This window comes from Taudactylus pleione, unplaced genomic scaffold (genome assembly GCF_031769625.1).
Source record: "Taudactylus pleione unplaced genomic scaffold, aTauple2 ptg000039l, whole genome shotgun sequence".
Lineage (NCBI taxonomy): Eukaryota > Metazoa > Chordata > Amphibia > Anura > Myobatrachidae > Taudactylus > Taudactylus pleione.
In genome coordinates, this window is record NW_028284441.1 from 6,324,281 (window position 1) to 6,341,658 (window position 17,378).

At 47.7% G+C, this 17,378-nt stretch overlaps 1 protein-coding gene across 1 annotated transcript; it reads left to right on the top strand.

Annotated features, from left to right (window-relative positions):
• The first annotated feature begins 909 nt into the window (after positions 1–909).
• On the top strand, positions 910–16,086 carry LOC148538579 (protein kinase C delta type-like). Its single transcript, XM_088453190.1, has 9 exons — positions 910–1,390; positions 6,910–7,016; positions 8,256–8,426; positions 9,750–9,841; positions 10,548–10,610; positions 11,356–11,494; positions 11,994–12,185; positions 14,016–14,144; positions 15,937–16,086. The coding sequence occupies exons 1-9, from the start codon at positions 910–912 to the stop codon at positions 16,084–16,086; spliced, it is 1,524 nt and encodes a 507-aa protein (XP_088309316.1).
• Positions 16,087–17,378: the final 1,292 nt, after the last annotated feature.

Below are 17,378 nucleotides of genomic sequence, written 5' to 3' on the forward strand. Positions count from 1 at the left end.
GTCGGGAAGGGAGAATGGATAATTTTAAATTACTCCCTGGTACCAATATGCAGATATGCAGCTCTGTTATTGGGCCAGTCGCATTCGGGAACACCATTCACATGGCAGTCCAATGGGTGATTTCGTTAATGAACCTAAAGCCTAGCCTGGAATCACTGCACATGTACTAGTCCCAGGCATGCCCAGAAGGCCGTAGTGAGTACTAGGAAGAGGGTGGGCAGTAATTTGGCGATCCTGTCTAACACCAGCTGAGAATAATAAGAGATAATCAGAGGGTTTAAGGCAGAAAAATGGCCTATGGCCATAATATATATATATAATAAATAACAGCAGCCAGTAGAGACAGTCAGTTATCACCTTATTTTTGGATGATTTGGTGAAGGGTTATACTTTCAAATGAGCCTGTTTAATCACTCTAGACTGACACTGTTTCAAAAGGACACTTTTATTCTATTACACTTATGATATCACATATGACAGATGTTCCCAAACTCTGCCATTACAGTACAGGTTTTAAGGCTATACATGCTTTAGCACAGGTGACCTAATTAGCACCTCAGTCAATTTGATTTAACCTTCTGGGCTCAAGCATGGATATCCTCAAACCTGGACTGTAGTGGCGAGTTTGGGGAACCTCTGACATATAGCGTTTTTTCATTTGTTGTATGTGTGTGTATATAATATGCACATCCCTAATATATACATATATTAGACACAGCCCCAAGGATTCTCAACCCTTAGAACCAAGAGTGTTAGGGACAGTGATGTCACAAACTGCTTTGTGATGTCACCTGGCTGCTGGCTCAGTGACTTATCAACATAATTTCCCTCTTTGTACCTTCACCATTTCCAGTGGTAAGGTGCTTATCTTGTGCTTAGTGAGCTTGTGTTTATTATATAATATATAACATGAAAACAAAAAAGAGAAAGCGACCAAAGAAGAACAGGTGCGCTGCAGAGGAGCTAGAGGCTCCTAGCGGGAGGAATAAGGAGGATGTACGTGAAGTGAGAGGAGACCTTCCCAATATCCTAGAGAAAGGAGACACTCAGGTGAGCGAGGAGAACCGGGCAGCTGAGACGGCCTCAAAGACTCTCCAAAAGAAGAGCAAAAAGAGGCAGACTAGATCTAAGAAGCCGTCAGATGAGGCCCCAAATAAGAGGAGGAAGGTGGATAAGACCAGCAGTAACAGAGCGGCCATTAAGAGGCCCCTAGACAAGATGGAGGACAGCAGGAGGAATAAAAAAAAGAAAATGGAGGAGCCAGAAGATCCAGGTGAGGGACCCAGCGCGCCCATCAGTACAGCCATGGCTGTGTCACACCGGAGGGGCAATAAGCGGTCTCACACAACTGAGGGCAATGGCGGTAAAAAGAAATTTAAGACAACAGCAGGTAAATTATTTTTATTAAAAAATATGAAATGTATTGTAAATTTTATTACAGAAGTAAGTGAGGTGTCAGGTACAGTAGTACTGATGTCAGGGCTGTTGAGGGAGGAGACTGGGCCGGGTAGAGTGACAGAATGAGGCGTTTATGGGTGGTAACAGGGGAAGGTGCTTGAAAACGGGGGAGTGGAGATCCGAACGCAGGCGTGCCTAATTATGCGAACGGCGTTTTTATGGGAGTGCATAATTAACAAAGTAGTGTCATGGCACACGTGACATGGGTGGTTTGTACACTGACCTGATCGTAGTGCTTAAGAGAGGGTATGGTCAACCTTAAGCTCTACGACCAGTTCCAATGGTTACCGATGGTCTCGATTAATCCTTATATGGCCGGAGATGACGTGTAATGCGTATGAGAAGGGGGCGTATTTTTTGTCTTACGGCCGCATCCTCCCCTTGGTCGGCCAGCTAACGATCCGATCTTAAGGACGCAACTTGCGAGTGCATCATTTGCATATCCGCCCCCTTTTCCCTTTACGACCGTGCAGCCGCAATGACCAACTCTGTATGAGGTCCTCAGTACCGCTTCACCAAGCACAAGGGGCGCTAAGTGTTTGTTACATGCAGCTCGCAATACTGGCACCGTGTGATACATTGTATGTGACATGATTGTATTTATCTCCTGTGCAGTAACTCAGGCCCCATGTACACAACACAAAGATTTATTATTTTACAGGTAAATCATTATGATCTAGCAGCAAACTGGTGCATTTCTCTGCTAAACCTTCTCTTTCCCTAACTGGGCCTGATTCAGAGTTGTACTCAAACCCAATGGTGGGGGGACTACACATGTGCAGAACGGGTCCTGCCTCATTGCACGCAGTGCCCCCTAATCCACAGCCTGGTTGACAGGTTGCGGCCATTTGGGAGCGGGGAGGGGTGGTGCAGCAGTGGATTCTCGGACGCAGCAGTGTATTTACTAGGGATGAGCGGGTTCGGTTCCCTGAGAACCGAACCCACCCGAACTTCGGGGATCCGGGGCGATCCGAGCCCAAGCTCGGATCTCCCTGTCTGCCCCGGATCCCTCTCCCGAGGCAAAACCTCGAGATCTGCTGTCGGATCTCGAGGTTTTGCCTCGAGCGGCCATTTTAAAAAAAATGCCTTTGCCTTTAATGGGCAAAGTGCTGATTGGCTGACAGAGCCGTCTGTCACGGCTCTCAGCCAATCAGCATTATGGTGCTCATTTGCATGTAGCACGGACTCGTGAGATCCGTGCTACATGCATCTGTGTGATTGACAGTGACACAGAGCACAGATGGGTCAGTGAGACCCGTCTGTGCTGCTGTGTATTTCAATGACACAGATGCACGCACGGACCAGGAGATCCGTGCTACTTGCATCTGTGTCATTGACACAGAGCACTAACGGGTCCGTGAGACCCGTCTGTGCTGCTGTGGTAATAAAAAAAAAAAAAACCTGTGTAAAAAGAGAAAAAAATGGCGTGCCCCCCCCCAAAAAAAGAGCAACCAGCCCCGGGCATTAGTGACCCAGTGCTGGGTGTGCTTAAATACAGGGGACAAACGACATAGGGGTCCCCTGTACTTAAACACAACCGGCACTGGGCTAGTCAGAACCAGAGCTGGTTGCCAAAATACGGGGGACAAACGACGTAGGGGTCCCCCGTATTCTGCGCAACCAGCTCTGGGCTCTGATCCAGTCCTGGTTCTGGAAATACAGGGGAAAAAAATGAGTAGGGTTCCCCTGTATGTTCCAGAACCAGCACTGGACTTTTTCTAGCGGGGGGCTGATGCCACAGCCAGGGGAGCACTTTCACCGGGCCCCCCAGCCGCAGCATCAGCCCTGACCGCTAGTCAGCCCAGGCCGGGGATCCCTGGAGAGCTGGGGACCCCCCCAATAAAGGGGTCACCCTCTCCAGGGCTCCCCAGGCCCATGCTGATAGCCCGGGGCTATCCCCCGCCACCCCTGGTGGCGGTGGGTGGCGGGTTGATTGTGTGGTGTGGTGTAAATAAAGAATATCAAACATTGTCTTTACAAGTAGAACTGCAAGTCCCAGCAAGCCTGCCCCGCATGCTGGTACTTGGAGAACCACAAGTACCAGCATGCAGGGCATTAAGGGCCCACTAGTACCTGTAGTTCACCTGTAAAAAAATGTTAAAAAAAAACACAGGACACACACACCGTGACAGTATAAGTTTATTAAACATACATACACACACACACACACACATGTACACATACTCACCTATGTAACCCTGTAGCATCGGTCCACTTGTCCGGTAAAGTATCCATAGGGGACCTGTGAAAAAAAACATACTCACCATCTCCTATGCGAGGTTCTGTCCTCTTCGTTCCAAAGTAGGCATCCCCGGACTTGGCAAAAAAAAAAAACGAAAACGCGATCCACGAACTTAGTACCGTTCTATAGAACGGTACTTCCCGAATGAGAGCTTAGCGGCGGGGTATCACCATGGAAACCCCGCTGCTAAGCGTTCATTGGCTGAGAGAGGCCATCTCCCGTCTCTCTCAGCCAATGAACGGCTCCCTCCATTGTAGTCAATGCTGGGAGCCGCAAGGTTATTAAAGTTTACCCTGCGGTTCCCACCATTGACTACAATGGAGGGAGCCGTTCATTGGCTGAGAGACGGGAGATGACCTCTCTCAGCCAATGAACGCTTAGCAGCGGTGTTTCCATGGTGATACCCCGCCGCTAAGCTCTCATTCGGGAAGTAACGTTCTATAGAACGGTACTAAGTTCGTGGATCGCGTTTTCGTTTTTTTTTTTGCCAAGTCCGGGGATGCCTACTTTGGAACGAAGAGGACAGAACCTCGCATAGGAGATGGTGAGTATGTTTTTTTTCACAGGTCCCCTAGGGATACTTTACCGGACAAGTGGACCGATGCTACAGGTTACATAGGTGAGTATGTGTACATGTGTGTGTGTGTATGTATGTTTAATAAACTTATACTGTCACGGTGTGTGTGTCCTGTGTTTTTTTAAACATTTTTTTTACAGGTGAACTACAGGTACTAGTGGGCCCTTAATGCCCTGCATGCTGGTACTTGTGGTTCTCCAAGTACCAGCATGCGGGGCAGGCTAGCTGGGACTTGCAGTTCTACTTGTAAAGACAATGTTTGATATTCTTTATTTACACCACACCACACAATCAACCCGCCACCCACCACCACCAGGGGTGGCGGGGATAGCCCCGGACTATCAGCCTGGGCCTGGGGTGCCCTGGAGAGGGTGACCCCTTTATTGGGGGGGTCCCCAGCTCTCCAGGGATCCCCGGCCTGGGCTGACTAGCGGTCAGGGTTGATGCTGCGGCTGGGGGGCCCGGTGAAAGGGCTCCCCTGGCTGTGGCATCAGCCCCCCGCTAGAAAAAGTCCAGTGCTGGTTCTGGAACATACAGGGGAACCCTACTCATTTTTTGTCCCCTATATTTCCAGAACCAGGACCGGATCAGAGCCCAGAGCTGGTTGCGCAGAATACGGGGGACCCCTACGTCGTTTGTCCCCCGTATTTTGGCAACCAGCGCTGGTTCTGACTAGCCCGGTGCTGGTTGTGCTTAAGTACAGGGGACCCCTACGTCGTTTGTCCCCTGTATTTAAGCACACCCAGCACTGGGTTACTAATGCCCGGGGCTGGTTGCTCTTTTTTGGGGGGGTGCACGCCATTTTTTTCTTTTTTTACACAGGTTTTTTTTTTTTTTTTTTACCACAGCAGCACAGACGGGTCTCACGGACCTGTCATTGCTCTGTGCCAATCACACAGATGCATGTAGCACGGATCTCCCGGGTTCGTGCTACATGCAAATGGGCACCATAACGCTGATTGGCTTCCTGTCTGCCACTGCAGTGCCACTCCTAGATGGGCCACGTGTTTGTGCCGCCCCCTTGTGTCGCTTAGCATAGTCATCCAGCTTCCTCGGTACAACCTTTTGGCCTAAAAACAATATTGTGAGGTGTGAGGTGTTCAGAATAGAGTGGAAATGAGTGGAAATTAATGTTATTGGGGTTATTAATAGCGTAGGAACAAAAAAAGGCCCATTTATGTGATTTTAGCGTTTTTTTTTATTTTTTAAGAAAAAATCCAGATCCAAAACACAAAACCCAGAACCCAAAACACGGAAGGGTGGTTTTGGCAAAACCAATCCAGATCCAAAACACGAAGAAAGATCCAGATCCAAAACCAAAACACAAAACACGAAAAGTGTCCGGTGCACACCCCTAGTATTTACACACTGCAGCTGCGTCCAAAGACACTGATGCTGCTGTGTGTACTGCGTCCATCTCTGGCTCAGGCGTAATGAGCTCTATTAGATAGCCCCACTTTTCCTTCTCTCTCTATAAGCAGTATTATCACTATTCTGTATACGTTGTCATAGGTATAATATATTTACCCCTCTCTGACCTCTCGCCGCTCTTCACGTCTTTTCCCTATCACCCAGCTCTATGCAACCTCTTTATTATATAATAATTACTATTCTACAGCACCTGTCACTTTGTTGTTCTATTGTCCTATCCAATGTTGTAGTCAGGATGATTTACCCCTTATTAATCTGTTTCATCTCTGTCGCACCCCAAGAACATATGATAAAGCCAAGTAATAATATACTGACTGGGTTCTACAGAAAACCAGCATTAATACTGTAACCTAATGGTTCATAACACATTACCCCAGTTGTATACTTCTCTCTTTCTGGGCAGGATATATCATGCATCGCATTTTGGATGTCATACATTACACCACTAGTCGCATACAGTAGTGCGGTATGTATGTACAACTGTGATTATAAATGTAAAGGACAGCTCTTCCAATAAGAGCCGGTGTGCGAACTTCCAGGTTTATGACCCAGGAGTCCTTCTGCACATGCGTGTCTGTCGGCCAGCACAAGTTGCGGGGGACACTGGGAAGGATCCTATTGGATCCCTGTCGGGGAATTATGCGGTAAGAAGACAATAAGCTCCTATTAGGCTATGGAGTACAAGCTCCACAAAGTTTTGCTTTTCTGAGCTTGGGGCATATGGGGAATGTGATCAAACCTCAGAAAACAGCAGTTGTTGGGTTTTGACCGCATTTTGGGCTTGATGCATCCCGCCCTCTATGCTATACTTATCTGTAACATTTAAAAAGTTACATTAGCAGAAAAAAAACCAGAGCCGTAACTAGACTTTTTGGTGCCCTGTGCCAGAAAAAGCATAGGTGTCCCCCGGCCCCTTCATTTTTCAAATTGGGACATAAGAAAGTGTACCCAAAAAAGGGCCATGGCCTCATGGGGATGGGCCAGGGAAGAGATAGGAGAAGCCAGGAGATGCTGGGGATAAAAGAAGAGGAAGCTACAAGTGAGAATTATAATAAACAGGGAAATTGACAGGCACAAGCAGCGCCCCCTGTCCTGCGGTGCCCTGTGCCATGGCACTGGTCACACTACCCTAGTTACAGCCCTGAAAAAAAACACAAAGTTAATTTCAATAAAAAATGCTGATTTCTATTTATATCACAAGGTGGAAGTAAGAACCCCCCAGCCGGCTCCCCTGAGACATCGGCTGCCTCTCACCTGATGGAAAGTTTAACCTTCCATGGAAAGATCGGAGAGGGCAGTTTCGGGAAGGTAAGTGAGCAGAACATTATTTATCAGCCATTAAATACACAATGGGCGCTCTCCATTAAAAATACAATGGGGACCATTTGAAAAGGCAACTCTGAAGGAAACAGCAGCGTATTCCTTGTTCTTCCTCCATATTTGCTTTTGGACTCCTCATCAAGGTTTGTAAGGGCCCCAGGGCAGCTAACATGTGGGGGCCCCTACCCATTAAATGATGAATAAAATATGTTGGCGATGTTATTAAAAAGTATAATGTGAAAATACTCACAGCACCACAAATGTGTTAAGTCCACTGTAGTGCCCCAGTTCCCATTATGCCACACAGAAACCTCAGTTCACATATGCCATAGTGCTCCCCCATGCTGATGCTATCGCTATGTGTAGGGGGTCCCCAGTGTGGGGGAGTGGTCTCTTGCAGCGACAGGCAGCACTTCCTGATGTTAGTGTATGTGGGGTGCGGTGACTGACAGTCAGATTACAGATGGCACAGGGGGGGTGTGTTCTCACCTTGTTCTGAAGAACGCTGTGGTCACTTTGTCTTGTCACCTACTGTTTATACAATGATCTCTGGGAGCGTTGGCTCTGCAGGCTCCGCAGCTGAGGACACTGAGCCTGATTCAGGTTGGATTGCAGTGATGCCTTCGCACGCAGCCGGCTGATGTTTGCATTCTGCGCATGCGTATAAGACGCAGTGCGTGTGCGCGAACCAGGAGCTGCGATAGGGAAGCGATCACAGTTAGCACGCAGTTCCATCGCACATTGATTGACAGGAAGTGACCGTATGGGGGTGGTCGGTGGAAAGCAGGCATGCCTGTGCGTTTGAATGCCATTAGGGGCGTGCATAATGAAGCCCCTGCAATAGCATACGCGAGGTCTAGATGGCGACAGGAAGTTTAGCAGTCTGTGACGTATGGTCAGGTCAATCACAACTGTGCGTATGGGTTCGATGTTACTCAATGTTACCGATGTTTGCACTGAATTGTGGATTTATGTAATGGGAAGTGAGCGGCTTAATACAGCGGTTGGCATCTTGGTATAGTGTTGCAGTTGCCGTGTGATCGCATTCATTAGTATATTTTCACAGCGACCGGATACGTGCAAATGCAGCCTTGCATTCCATGCTAAATCAGGCCCACTGTGCATTGCTTCTGTCCCTTAGTACCAATGATGTAACGTCACCCCCGGCCTGCATTACATACTGCACTGCTCCCTGGGGTCCCAGTCCTCACTCTCTGTCTCATCCAGGTGTTGCTGGCTTCCCATACCATCACCAGACAGCGGCTGGCTGTGAAAATGGTACAAAAGAGGACATTAGTGAGCAGCTTTAGGAACTCCATGTTCATAGAGAGAGACATCCTGGAAATAACTGGGGAGAGCGCGTTCTTCACGCATGGATATGCCGCGCTCCAGACACCGGTAAGAGTCTCTGTCACAATGATGACTAACGTCTTATTACACCAAGTAACAGTTTTGCTTAATAAAAATAAAATATTTATTGTATCTCATTGGTTCATTATAATAGTTCTTGTTCTCAGACACTTGTATGTATCACCTTCCTCCTATAGGTCACAGCCAGACTATCCAATGCCATAGCTTGCTGGCTATGTTATTGCAAATATAGATTATGTAAATTAACTGAATAATGTGTATGAGGAACAAGGTAATAACACATAACACATAACACAACCGTTCTTGCTGTGGTAACGGTAACACTTTTCCTATCAGGTTACCGTTCCACCAGAGTACGCTGTGCCCCTCCCCCTTTACCTGTCAGCAGCAGCAGTCTGTGTCTCCCCAGCCCAGCAGACCCTGATGTATACTGTGCTGTGGTGGGACCAGGGAGGCTGACCAGCAGCAGCAGTCTTCTCTGGATCAGTGGAGGGAAGAGGAGCGATTACAATGACTGTATGCCCCCCAGGATTTGCCTGGCTAAGGGGCACATGACTTTGCCCTGCGCTGCAAATATTATTTTTTTCTTTCCATTTTTTTTGTTAGGGTGTGTGTCCATGGTCGGCATAGCGGGGGGCGTGGTGTGGCATAGGAAAAGGAGTGGCTGGCACAGGATGCGGCATTGGAGTGAAGATGTGATCACATCATCATGACCCGGCCCTTCGCTACACAATGCTGGAGATTACACGGATTACCGCCCCCCCCCTCCCCCTCAGACCAACCTCAAGTAGACGGCTGCAGATAGAGTGCAGTGGGGTTCAGGGGTGGCATCTGGCCCGGGAATCTCACCCACTTTTCCAGGTGGACGGGAGCTCCACCCAATTTTCCGGAGGCTGTCTGCCATTTCGGGATAGTAGGCAAGCATGGTGACATACCGCCCAACTGTCCCGCATTCAGTGGGACAGTCCCATTTTCTGGGACTGTCCCGCTGTCCCACCCACGGGCCGCAATGTCCCGCGGTGGGGGGGAAGTTGGGGGGAAGCATACAGTGCTGTTCTGCAGCGCAGAGCAACGGGTGTGTAGAGTGAGAATAGTTGAAGTGCGCATGCGCACAGCATCTATTAACAGTACGGGGGGGAAGCCCGGGGGTAGCCCAGCAACTCGAAGATACTGGGCACGCCCCTTAGTGATGTAAATGGGGGCGTACCATCCAGCCACGCCAACTTTGGCGCGTAGAAGACCCGATTCGCCTAGGACAAATTTTGGGAGGTATGTGGGGAGTATTGTCTGCTGTGTGTCAGAGTAATGCCCATAATATAACTGATGCCATGCTCTCTGTTCCTTACACAGGACCATGTAGTTTTCATCATGGAGTACCTGAGTGGGGGAGACCTGACCCAATTCATAAATTGCAGAGCCCCTTTTGACATCAGTACTACAAGGTAAGAGTGACAATGGGTACATTCAGTGCTGAGGCCGGTGTCTGGCTGTGGTGTAAGATTAGCCCAAATTTCCATTGTTTCTCCCACTAGGCTCCTTTCATTGTTGCCCCATAACCGCTCCCCTATCTCCACATCTTGGTGCCCATCCCCCATAGCATCCTATCAGTATAACAGCAATATATGGAAATAATTCAGCCTATCTGGCCCAATGTTTATAATATGTAAATATCATTATTAATATGAGAGATAGTAACAGCACCTCTGTACATCTAATGCAGTAGGGCACGGCCCATGCAGCCTAAAGCTGGGTACACACTTGCCAATGTGTACCAGGACGATATGTCGGCCGACCAGACGATATCTCATGCAACCGTGGTAGCACCCAGAAAGTCTGTACACACTATGCGATCCACACTAACTGTTATTCCGTTTTGTGTCGTAACGATAGAGCGTTCAATGGATCTCATAGTGTGCACCCAGCATAACAAATCCAGGCCGGACCATTATAGGTTTCCATGGTGACAGGTCTGTGTATAATAAAGAGTCTCCTGGACTTAGGGCTCCAGTGTGTTACTTAGCCGTACAGGAAGCCTGTGTGACAATGTTTCCCGTGACGATATCAGGGGGAATGTGCCATCTCATTATTATCAGTCATCTCACTTTCACAATATTTCTACTGATAATTATTTTCTTTCTTCCCCATCAGATTTATAGCAGCAGAACTTGTATGTGGGCTGCGCTTCCTGCACACGAGGGGAATCGTTCACAGGTAACATATTATTTCTAATGATCACATATAGTAACCCCCTCATAGAGTTACAGTGTAGCTGTTATGTCCTTGTCATTCATTTCTGGGTATCATCATGATATTTGGGGTAAGACTGTTATGACCGCTCCAAGCACCGATCTTATCTCCCCCTTCATCCCACCCCATGGATACTGACTGTATGCAGCTGATCTCCGCAGCGACTGTCATCCTAGTGACCACATCTCATGTTACAGGTCCCTTCGTCGCACTGTGGGCGGGGTGCAGGATGCTGTGCATTTTGCATGCGATGCATCCCACCACTCACTGCAAGCATAACATTATTTATTAACGCCGTATGCTTGAAAAAATCAAAGGACAACTCTCCCGGTAAGGGCTGTCTTTTGCGATAGAAGAAACCCGGGTTTATTACCCTGAAGTCCTTTTGCGTATGCGTTGAGTGACGCACACGCCGCAGCGAGTGTAGGGAGGTATCCCTAGCAGGGGGAGTTCCGAATTCAAGCCCATAGGCTTCTATTGGACAAAGCCATCTAAACATGGCATTACCCACTACATCCAAGCCTCGGAATGTATGCAATTCCGGAGCTTGGTGCATACGTGGTGAGCTGCATTCTGCATTGTTGCATCCAGCACTGTGACACTCTAATGGTTTTTATTATGTCACTCTGGGGACCTTTCTCCACAATAATCCAAGTTCTACAGCTGGTAGTTCTCTGACAAACAGAACTTACACTCACTCTCCTCACAGGGACATGAAACCAGACAACATTCTCCTGGATGCAGCCGGCCATGTGAAGATTGCCGATTTCGGCCTGGCAGTGAAGAATATCCACGGCCATAAAACGATCAGCGAGTGTGTGGGGACCCCAGGTTACATGGCCCCAGAGGTAAGTAACACAGTCTTCCCCTACAGGCTACTCATGTCGTCATTTCCATATTTATCCCACCATATCCTGGTCCCAGTGACGTCACAAGGGGGTGCAGGGGGTGTGGGCCGCACCCGGGTGTCACCGACCGAGGGGTGACACCAGAGGCGTCTTTAGAGAGGAGGGGGCCCATGTGCTTCCCCCGTCAAAGGCCCCCTCCTCTCACTCCAGCGGCCAGCCACTAACTGACGTGGCTGGCCGGCCACCGTAGAATCAATAGACTCTGGGCACTAGTGTGTGCCTGGAGTCTATTTCACATGCGCAGATCACCGAGGAAATGGTGCGGATGCCATTTTTGTAATGATTTCCTCACAGCGTATACGCAAAACACCAGGAAAATGGCTGCGGTTTTCGCAGCAGCGTGCATGTTAGGACCAGTATGTACAAATAACAGCCTAACTCGGTGTCTCCTGCCAGGATGGACAATGTACTAACTGTTTGTTTCTCCGTGTTGTCACAGATACTTTGTGATTTACCATATAACAGCATGGTGGACATCTTTTCATTTGGGGTCATTTTCTATCAGATGGCCACTGGGTCCTACCCATTTTATGCCGGTGAGGAGACCATTAAGATTGAGTATTCTGTTATGTATGATGCCCCGACGTATCCAAAGAACCTTGATCCAGAGATCCGGAACATCCTTCATAGAGTGAGTATAAACACGCGTATAACTGGGTCCGGAGAACATGGAGTCACAGAGGAAATAAGACCTAGATTATAACTAAGCACACACTAAATCAGGGGTGGGGAACCTTTTTGCTGCCGAGGGCCATTTTGATATATATAACATTATGCGCGGGCCAGGTGCAGGCCACGCCCCCTCCATGTGAAGTCACACGGAGGCGCGGGTCACAATTGCCGGTGATTACAGCAACGAGGAGCTGTAAGGGCAGTGGTGTGACTGTCTGAAGCGTCCTAAGGACGCTCCAGGTGGCACTGCTGCATAGATTATGGCTGCAGGGCGCCATTCTAGGCACACTGATGGCCACATGAGGCTAGCAGAAAAAAGCTACGAGGGGCAGACCAAATGACTCCGCGGGCCTTATATGGCCCCCGGGCCTGAGGTTCCCCATCCCTGCAGTAAATAAGGCTATAAGGGGTATAATTACTAAAGTGCAGGGTTTTAGAAGTGGAGATATTGTCCATAGCCACCAATCAGAATTTAGCTATTATTTTCTATAGGGTGCTAGATAAATGTTAAGTAGGATCTGATTGGTTGCTGTGGGCAACATTTCCACTTCTAAAAACCCGCGCCTTAGTAAATATACCCCTAAGTGTCTACAGTCACAGCATTCCCATCTAGTTATAGCCATACCCCTCAAATGTAACTACAGCAGCAAGGCAGCAATGTGTAATACCACTTTTCCACCAAAAACCCGTCTCCAACCTGAGACACTGAGCACAGCTCGCAGCCAGGTTTTACCCCTTTTACACTGGCAGCTGGACCTGGGTTATTTTCTGGGTCTAGCTGTTCACAACGGACTCGGCTCTTCCGTGACCCAGGTCTTCCAATGTTACAGTGGATGCTTGTAGATGATGTCAACTCCAAGCGTTACTGAAGCCAACCAATTAGCTGGTTTGAAGCATGCCCCTGGTCACCGTGACCCGGGTCACGCTGTTTACACTGCACCAAAACCTGGGTCCTTCAGTGACCAGGGTTGGATTCAGGGGTCACAAGACCTGGGTTATTCTTTCAAGGACCCTTTTACACTGAGCCGTGGCCCGGATACATCCGGCAATAACTTGGGTTATTGTGCCAGTGGAGAAAGGGTATTCGATGGCCGGGTGAGAAGTTTGCTCTGAGAAGATTGCCCATTTACAGGGCAGCTATCATGAAGCTTCAGTTGGAATAGGCTTTGGATAATATTATTACATACCTTCTATTTGTCATTATTAGCTAGGCATAAAGTAAGGCATATAGGAGACCTGGCTGCATTGGCGTCGGATTAGCAGTGGCAGGAAAAGGGTTTTATGTCACTGATCAGATCTTTAGTTATACATATTACTTCCCATATTGTCTCCTCTTTTGGAGGACTCACTTTCTGATAAATACTAGTAAAATACAATATAGAATAATGATACAGTCACGGCCATAACAGGGCAAGAATTCGCACTTTGCCAGCCCTGACCCCCAAACATGTGCTGTCATGACATCATGATGAGGGCGCAGGACAACTGGTACCAGGATAAAGCTAAATGCTGGGAATGTCCTTACTAAGGAAGATCCAGGCGGCTCGGTAGCAGCTCTACGGCTACTGGGTGCTATTCCACAGACAATTAACGTCACAAATATTATTTTACTAGAAGAATAGCATTTATGTTTAATAAGTCTCCAGCAACTGTAGTTGAAAAACAAAGGTAAAGGATTTTATACATGTCGTCCTGAGAATAAAGTGCCATAAGGAATAAGGATGAAATTGGTCTAATGGTGCTTGTCTGCCATTAACAGCCTATACGTTTCTGTTTATCTCTACGATAGCTCCTAAGCAAGTCCCCAAAGAAGAGACAGGTGATGTGCAGCAATCTGAGAGGTCATCCATTTTTCTGCCCAATCAACTGGGAGGAATTGGAGGCTGGAAGAACAACTCCCCCATTTATTTTGCAGCCTGTAAGTATATGAATAAGATGGGAGTTTATGCCATGTGTGCGCTATCATGCAGTCACATTATCCCATAGACTACTGGGTGCAGAGATGGATGTTAATGAGGAGAGATAAGTGACTTTGTAGGAAATTGTCAAACAAAAGCGAATCTTCTGGCAGAATATTCTGTGTCACAGATTTGCGAAGTCCTGGTGATACAATGGCGTTCCTCACGTTATTGGTAAATTCAGATTAGATGAATACCTAGGAGCATATTTATCAATTATCTGTTATCGGCAAAAAGAGATTAACATTCCCTGCGATGTGTTATGAGTGAAGTGCATACACGGGGGGGTGATTCAATGCATTGTGATGTTGAATAGTGCTGGAAGGGAGCTCCTGGAGCTATTCAATTCACAGCAATATTTAACTTTGTTGGGAAGCAGTTAAGTCGGAGAATGCCAGTTTCCACGACTTAACCTGAGTGTTTAGTCGAGAGAACCGTCATTCTCCGACTAAAGTGCCAGCCACGAGGCTGCTAGCGCCGTGCTAAGATGGATAACTGCATTGCGGCTGGCACTTTAGTTGGATATCTCCTCGCACCCTCCTGGGGCTGTTCAGCATTGTGCTGAATAGAATCCCTGAGATGGGGTACAGCACCCGATACCATGCACAAGCTGCCGATTACAGGGAAGCTTGTGCAGCAAAGGGGTCTATTCAGATCCCTTCTGCTTGTTACTTACCTCCGGTGGCTCCGGGCTGTCACAGGCTTCCTCCTCAGGTCCTCTTGTGCTCGCCTGCAGGGGGAAGATTGTGCAGCTACAGCCACGGAGGAGCCGGATCGCACACGGGGTGGGGGTGGAGAGGGGGCCGGCAGGATAAGAATCTAACGGCCGCAGGGGTGGGAGGGGTGAGCCGCTGTGAGGGGATAGCCGGATCAGACACCGGCAAGGGGTGGAAGCGTGCAAGACCACTGTCTGAGCTCACCGTACCGCCTGGGATGGGCAGGGGGTGACATTCAGCAGTGAGGAAATCCTTACGGATACTTTAGCTGCCGGGGAAAAGTATCACTTTTCCGATTAGCTGACTTCCCAGAAAGCGCAGCTTTTAGGAAGTGATACTTTAGTTAGGGAGGCATGAAATATACCTCCAAAATATTTTTTAAACTTGCATCAAGTTTAAAACATAGTTATCACTAGTGATAATTATGTAATGATGGATAGGCCCCTTAGTCTGTTGTGGCCAAATGCAAATTGAGGAGAATATTTTATGGAATGTTTTTGAAAATTCCATAAAACTCTAACGATTGGGCATTCGCTCTTCCACCTCGCCCCTGCTGGCCAACATGAGGAATTGCAGGGCAGTGACAGGCTGCAAGCACACTGTTTTTTCAATGATTCTTAGAGGACTTATATAACCTTTCTTAGTTAGTACTTCAATTGCAAAAAAAAAGACAAAATTTTACTTTATTTGTTTATGCTACTTTCTACAAATTTACTGTAATTTTTTCCTTTCAAAAATATTTATAATGTATAAAGGAAAATGTAATAACCCAAAAATCAGCCAGGTATCTCGTCAATTCGGTTACATATCTCTGTCACGTAATTTTCTCATTTCTGGTAGCAGCTCTGTATTAATATATTGATGTTTTATGTTATCATGCAGCATATAGGATACCATAACATAGAATAGCGGGAAGAGCTTGCACACTATCTAGTTATTATTCTCCGTTATTATGACACATACAGTGACAAATTGCCCAATTAGTTCGGCATTTACCTGTCTATTATGTGACCAATCTGATTCATCTTCTTCGTAGACCCCAGTTACTATCAGGGAAAATGTACCCCTGGATGAGCTGCTGTCACCACCAGAAGCACAGGAGCCACCGATGTCTATAAAGGAGAACCGCCTGTTCCGTGGGTTCTCATTTACAAGTGACAGGTGGAGGACAATGCAGACTTCATAATGCACTGCAGGTAACATCTCACCCAGTACATCACATCAGAGGACACCGGCTCCATCCTCATTCTGCTACCAACTATCTCAGCTGTAACATCTGCTGTGTCCTCCACATGTCATCAGTGTGTCATCTGCTGTGTCCTCCACATCATCAGTGTGTCATCTTCTGTGCCCTCCACATGTTATCAGTGTGTCATCTGCTGTGCCCTCCAGTGTGTCATCTTCTGTGCCCTCCACATGTCATCAGTGTGTCATCTGCTGTGCCCTCCAGTGTGTCATCTGCTGTGCCCTCCACATGTCATCTGCTATCATCTGCTGTGCCCTCCAGTGTGTCATCTGCTGTGTCCTCCACATCATCAGTGTGTCATGTGCTGTGCCCTCCACCTGGCATCAGTGTGTCATCTGCTCTACCCTCCACATCATCAGTGTGTCATCTGATGTGCCCTCCACATCATCAGTGTGTCATCTGCTGTGCCCTCTACATCATCAGTGTGTCATTTCCTGTGCCCTCCACATGTTATCTGCTGTGCCCTCCACATGTCATCTGCTGTGTCCTCCACATGTCATCTGTTGTGTCCTCCACATGTCATCTGCTCTGCCCTCCACATGGCATCTGCTCTGCCCTCCACATGTCAGTAATAACATCTTCTGGATCCTCAAGTCAGCAATATCATCATGTAAAGTGCTGCAGAATGTGTATGAGGTATAACTATTAATAAAATAATATATTTTCCTACCTCTGTGTATGAGAAACCTGATTGACTCACTTATTCCTTTAATGCATATAAGAAAAATCATCCACTCGTCATTACGCTCTATACCATACAGCGTGATTTATACTACACGGAATGCTGTATGTCAGCAAGCATTACCTCCTGCACGCCCCACAGATAGGGCCTGATTCACAGATGTACGCTAATGCTGAACTGAGACGCCGGAGACATTTTTATTACTTACGGGATCGCAGTTGCAGGCAGAGACATGCCCCCGGAAATGGTCACGACACGCCTGCGTTTGATTCGCCATCTCCCTTATTGCCACCCACAAACTGTCCCTGCCTGTCAGTCACTTTGCGAATAGATCCTCACTGCGAGTGACAATGAAAATTGCGCACGTGCAGCGTGACTCAGACACATGCACAGATAACCGATAATCATTAAAACTATGGAAGCAACGGCGTTGCGTCCATCTCTAAATCAGGCCCATGGTCTCATCACCATTCCGCCCTGCTGGCATTTTAGATGGGGCAGCCGGCTCCTCTACAAACTCATGGATCACCAAAGTTACTATTTGTTCCCA

Coding starts and splice junctions, on each gene's coding strand:
- LOC148538579 (XM_088453190.1), top strand. CDS start 910: ATGAAAACAAAAAAGAGAAAGCGACCAAAGAAGAACAGGTGCGCTGCA. Junction 9,842..10,547: donor TTTGACATCAGTACTACAAG/GTAAGAGTGACA, acceptor CTTCCCCATCAG/ATTTATAGCAGCAGAACTTG. Junction 14,145..15,936: donor CCCCATTTATTTTGCAGCCT/GTAAGTATATGA, acceptor TCTTCTTCGTAG/ACCCCAGTTACTATCAGGGA.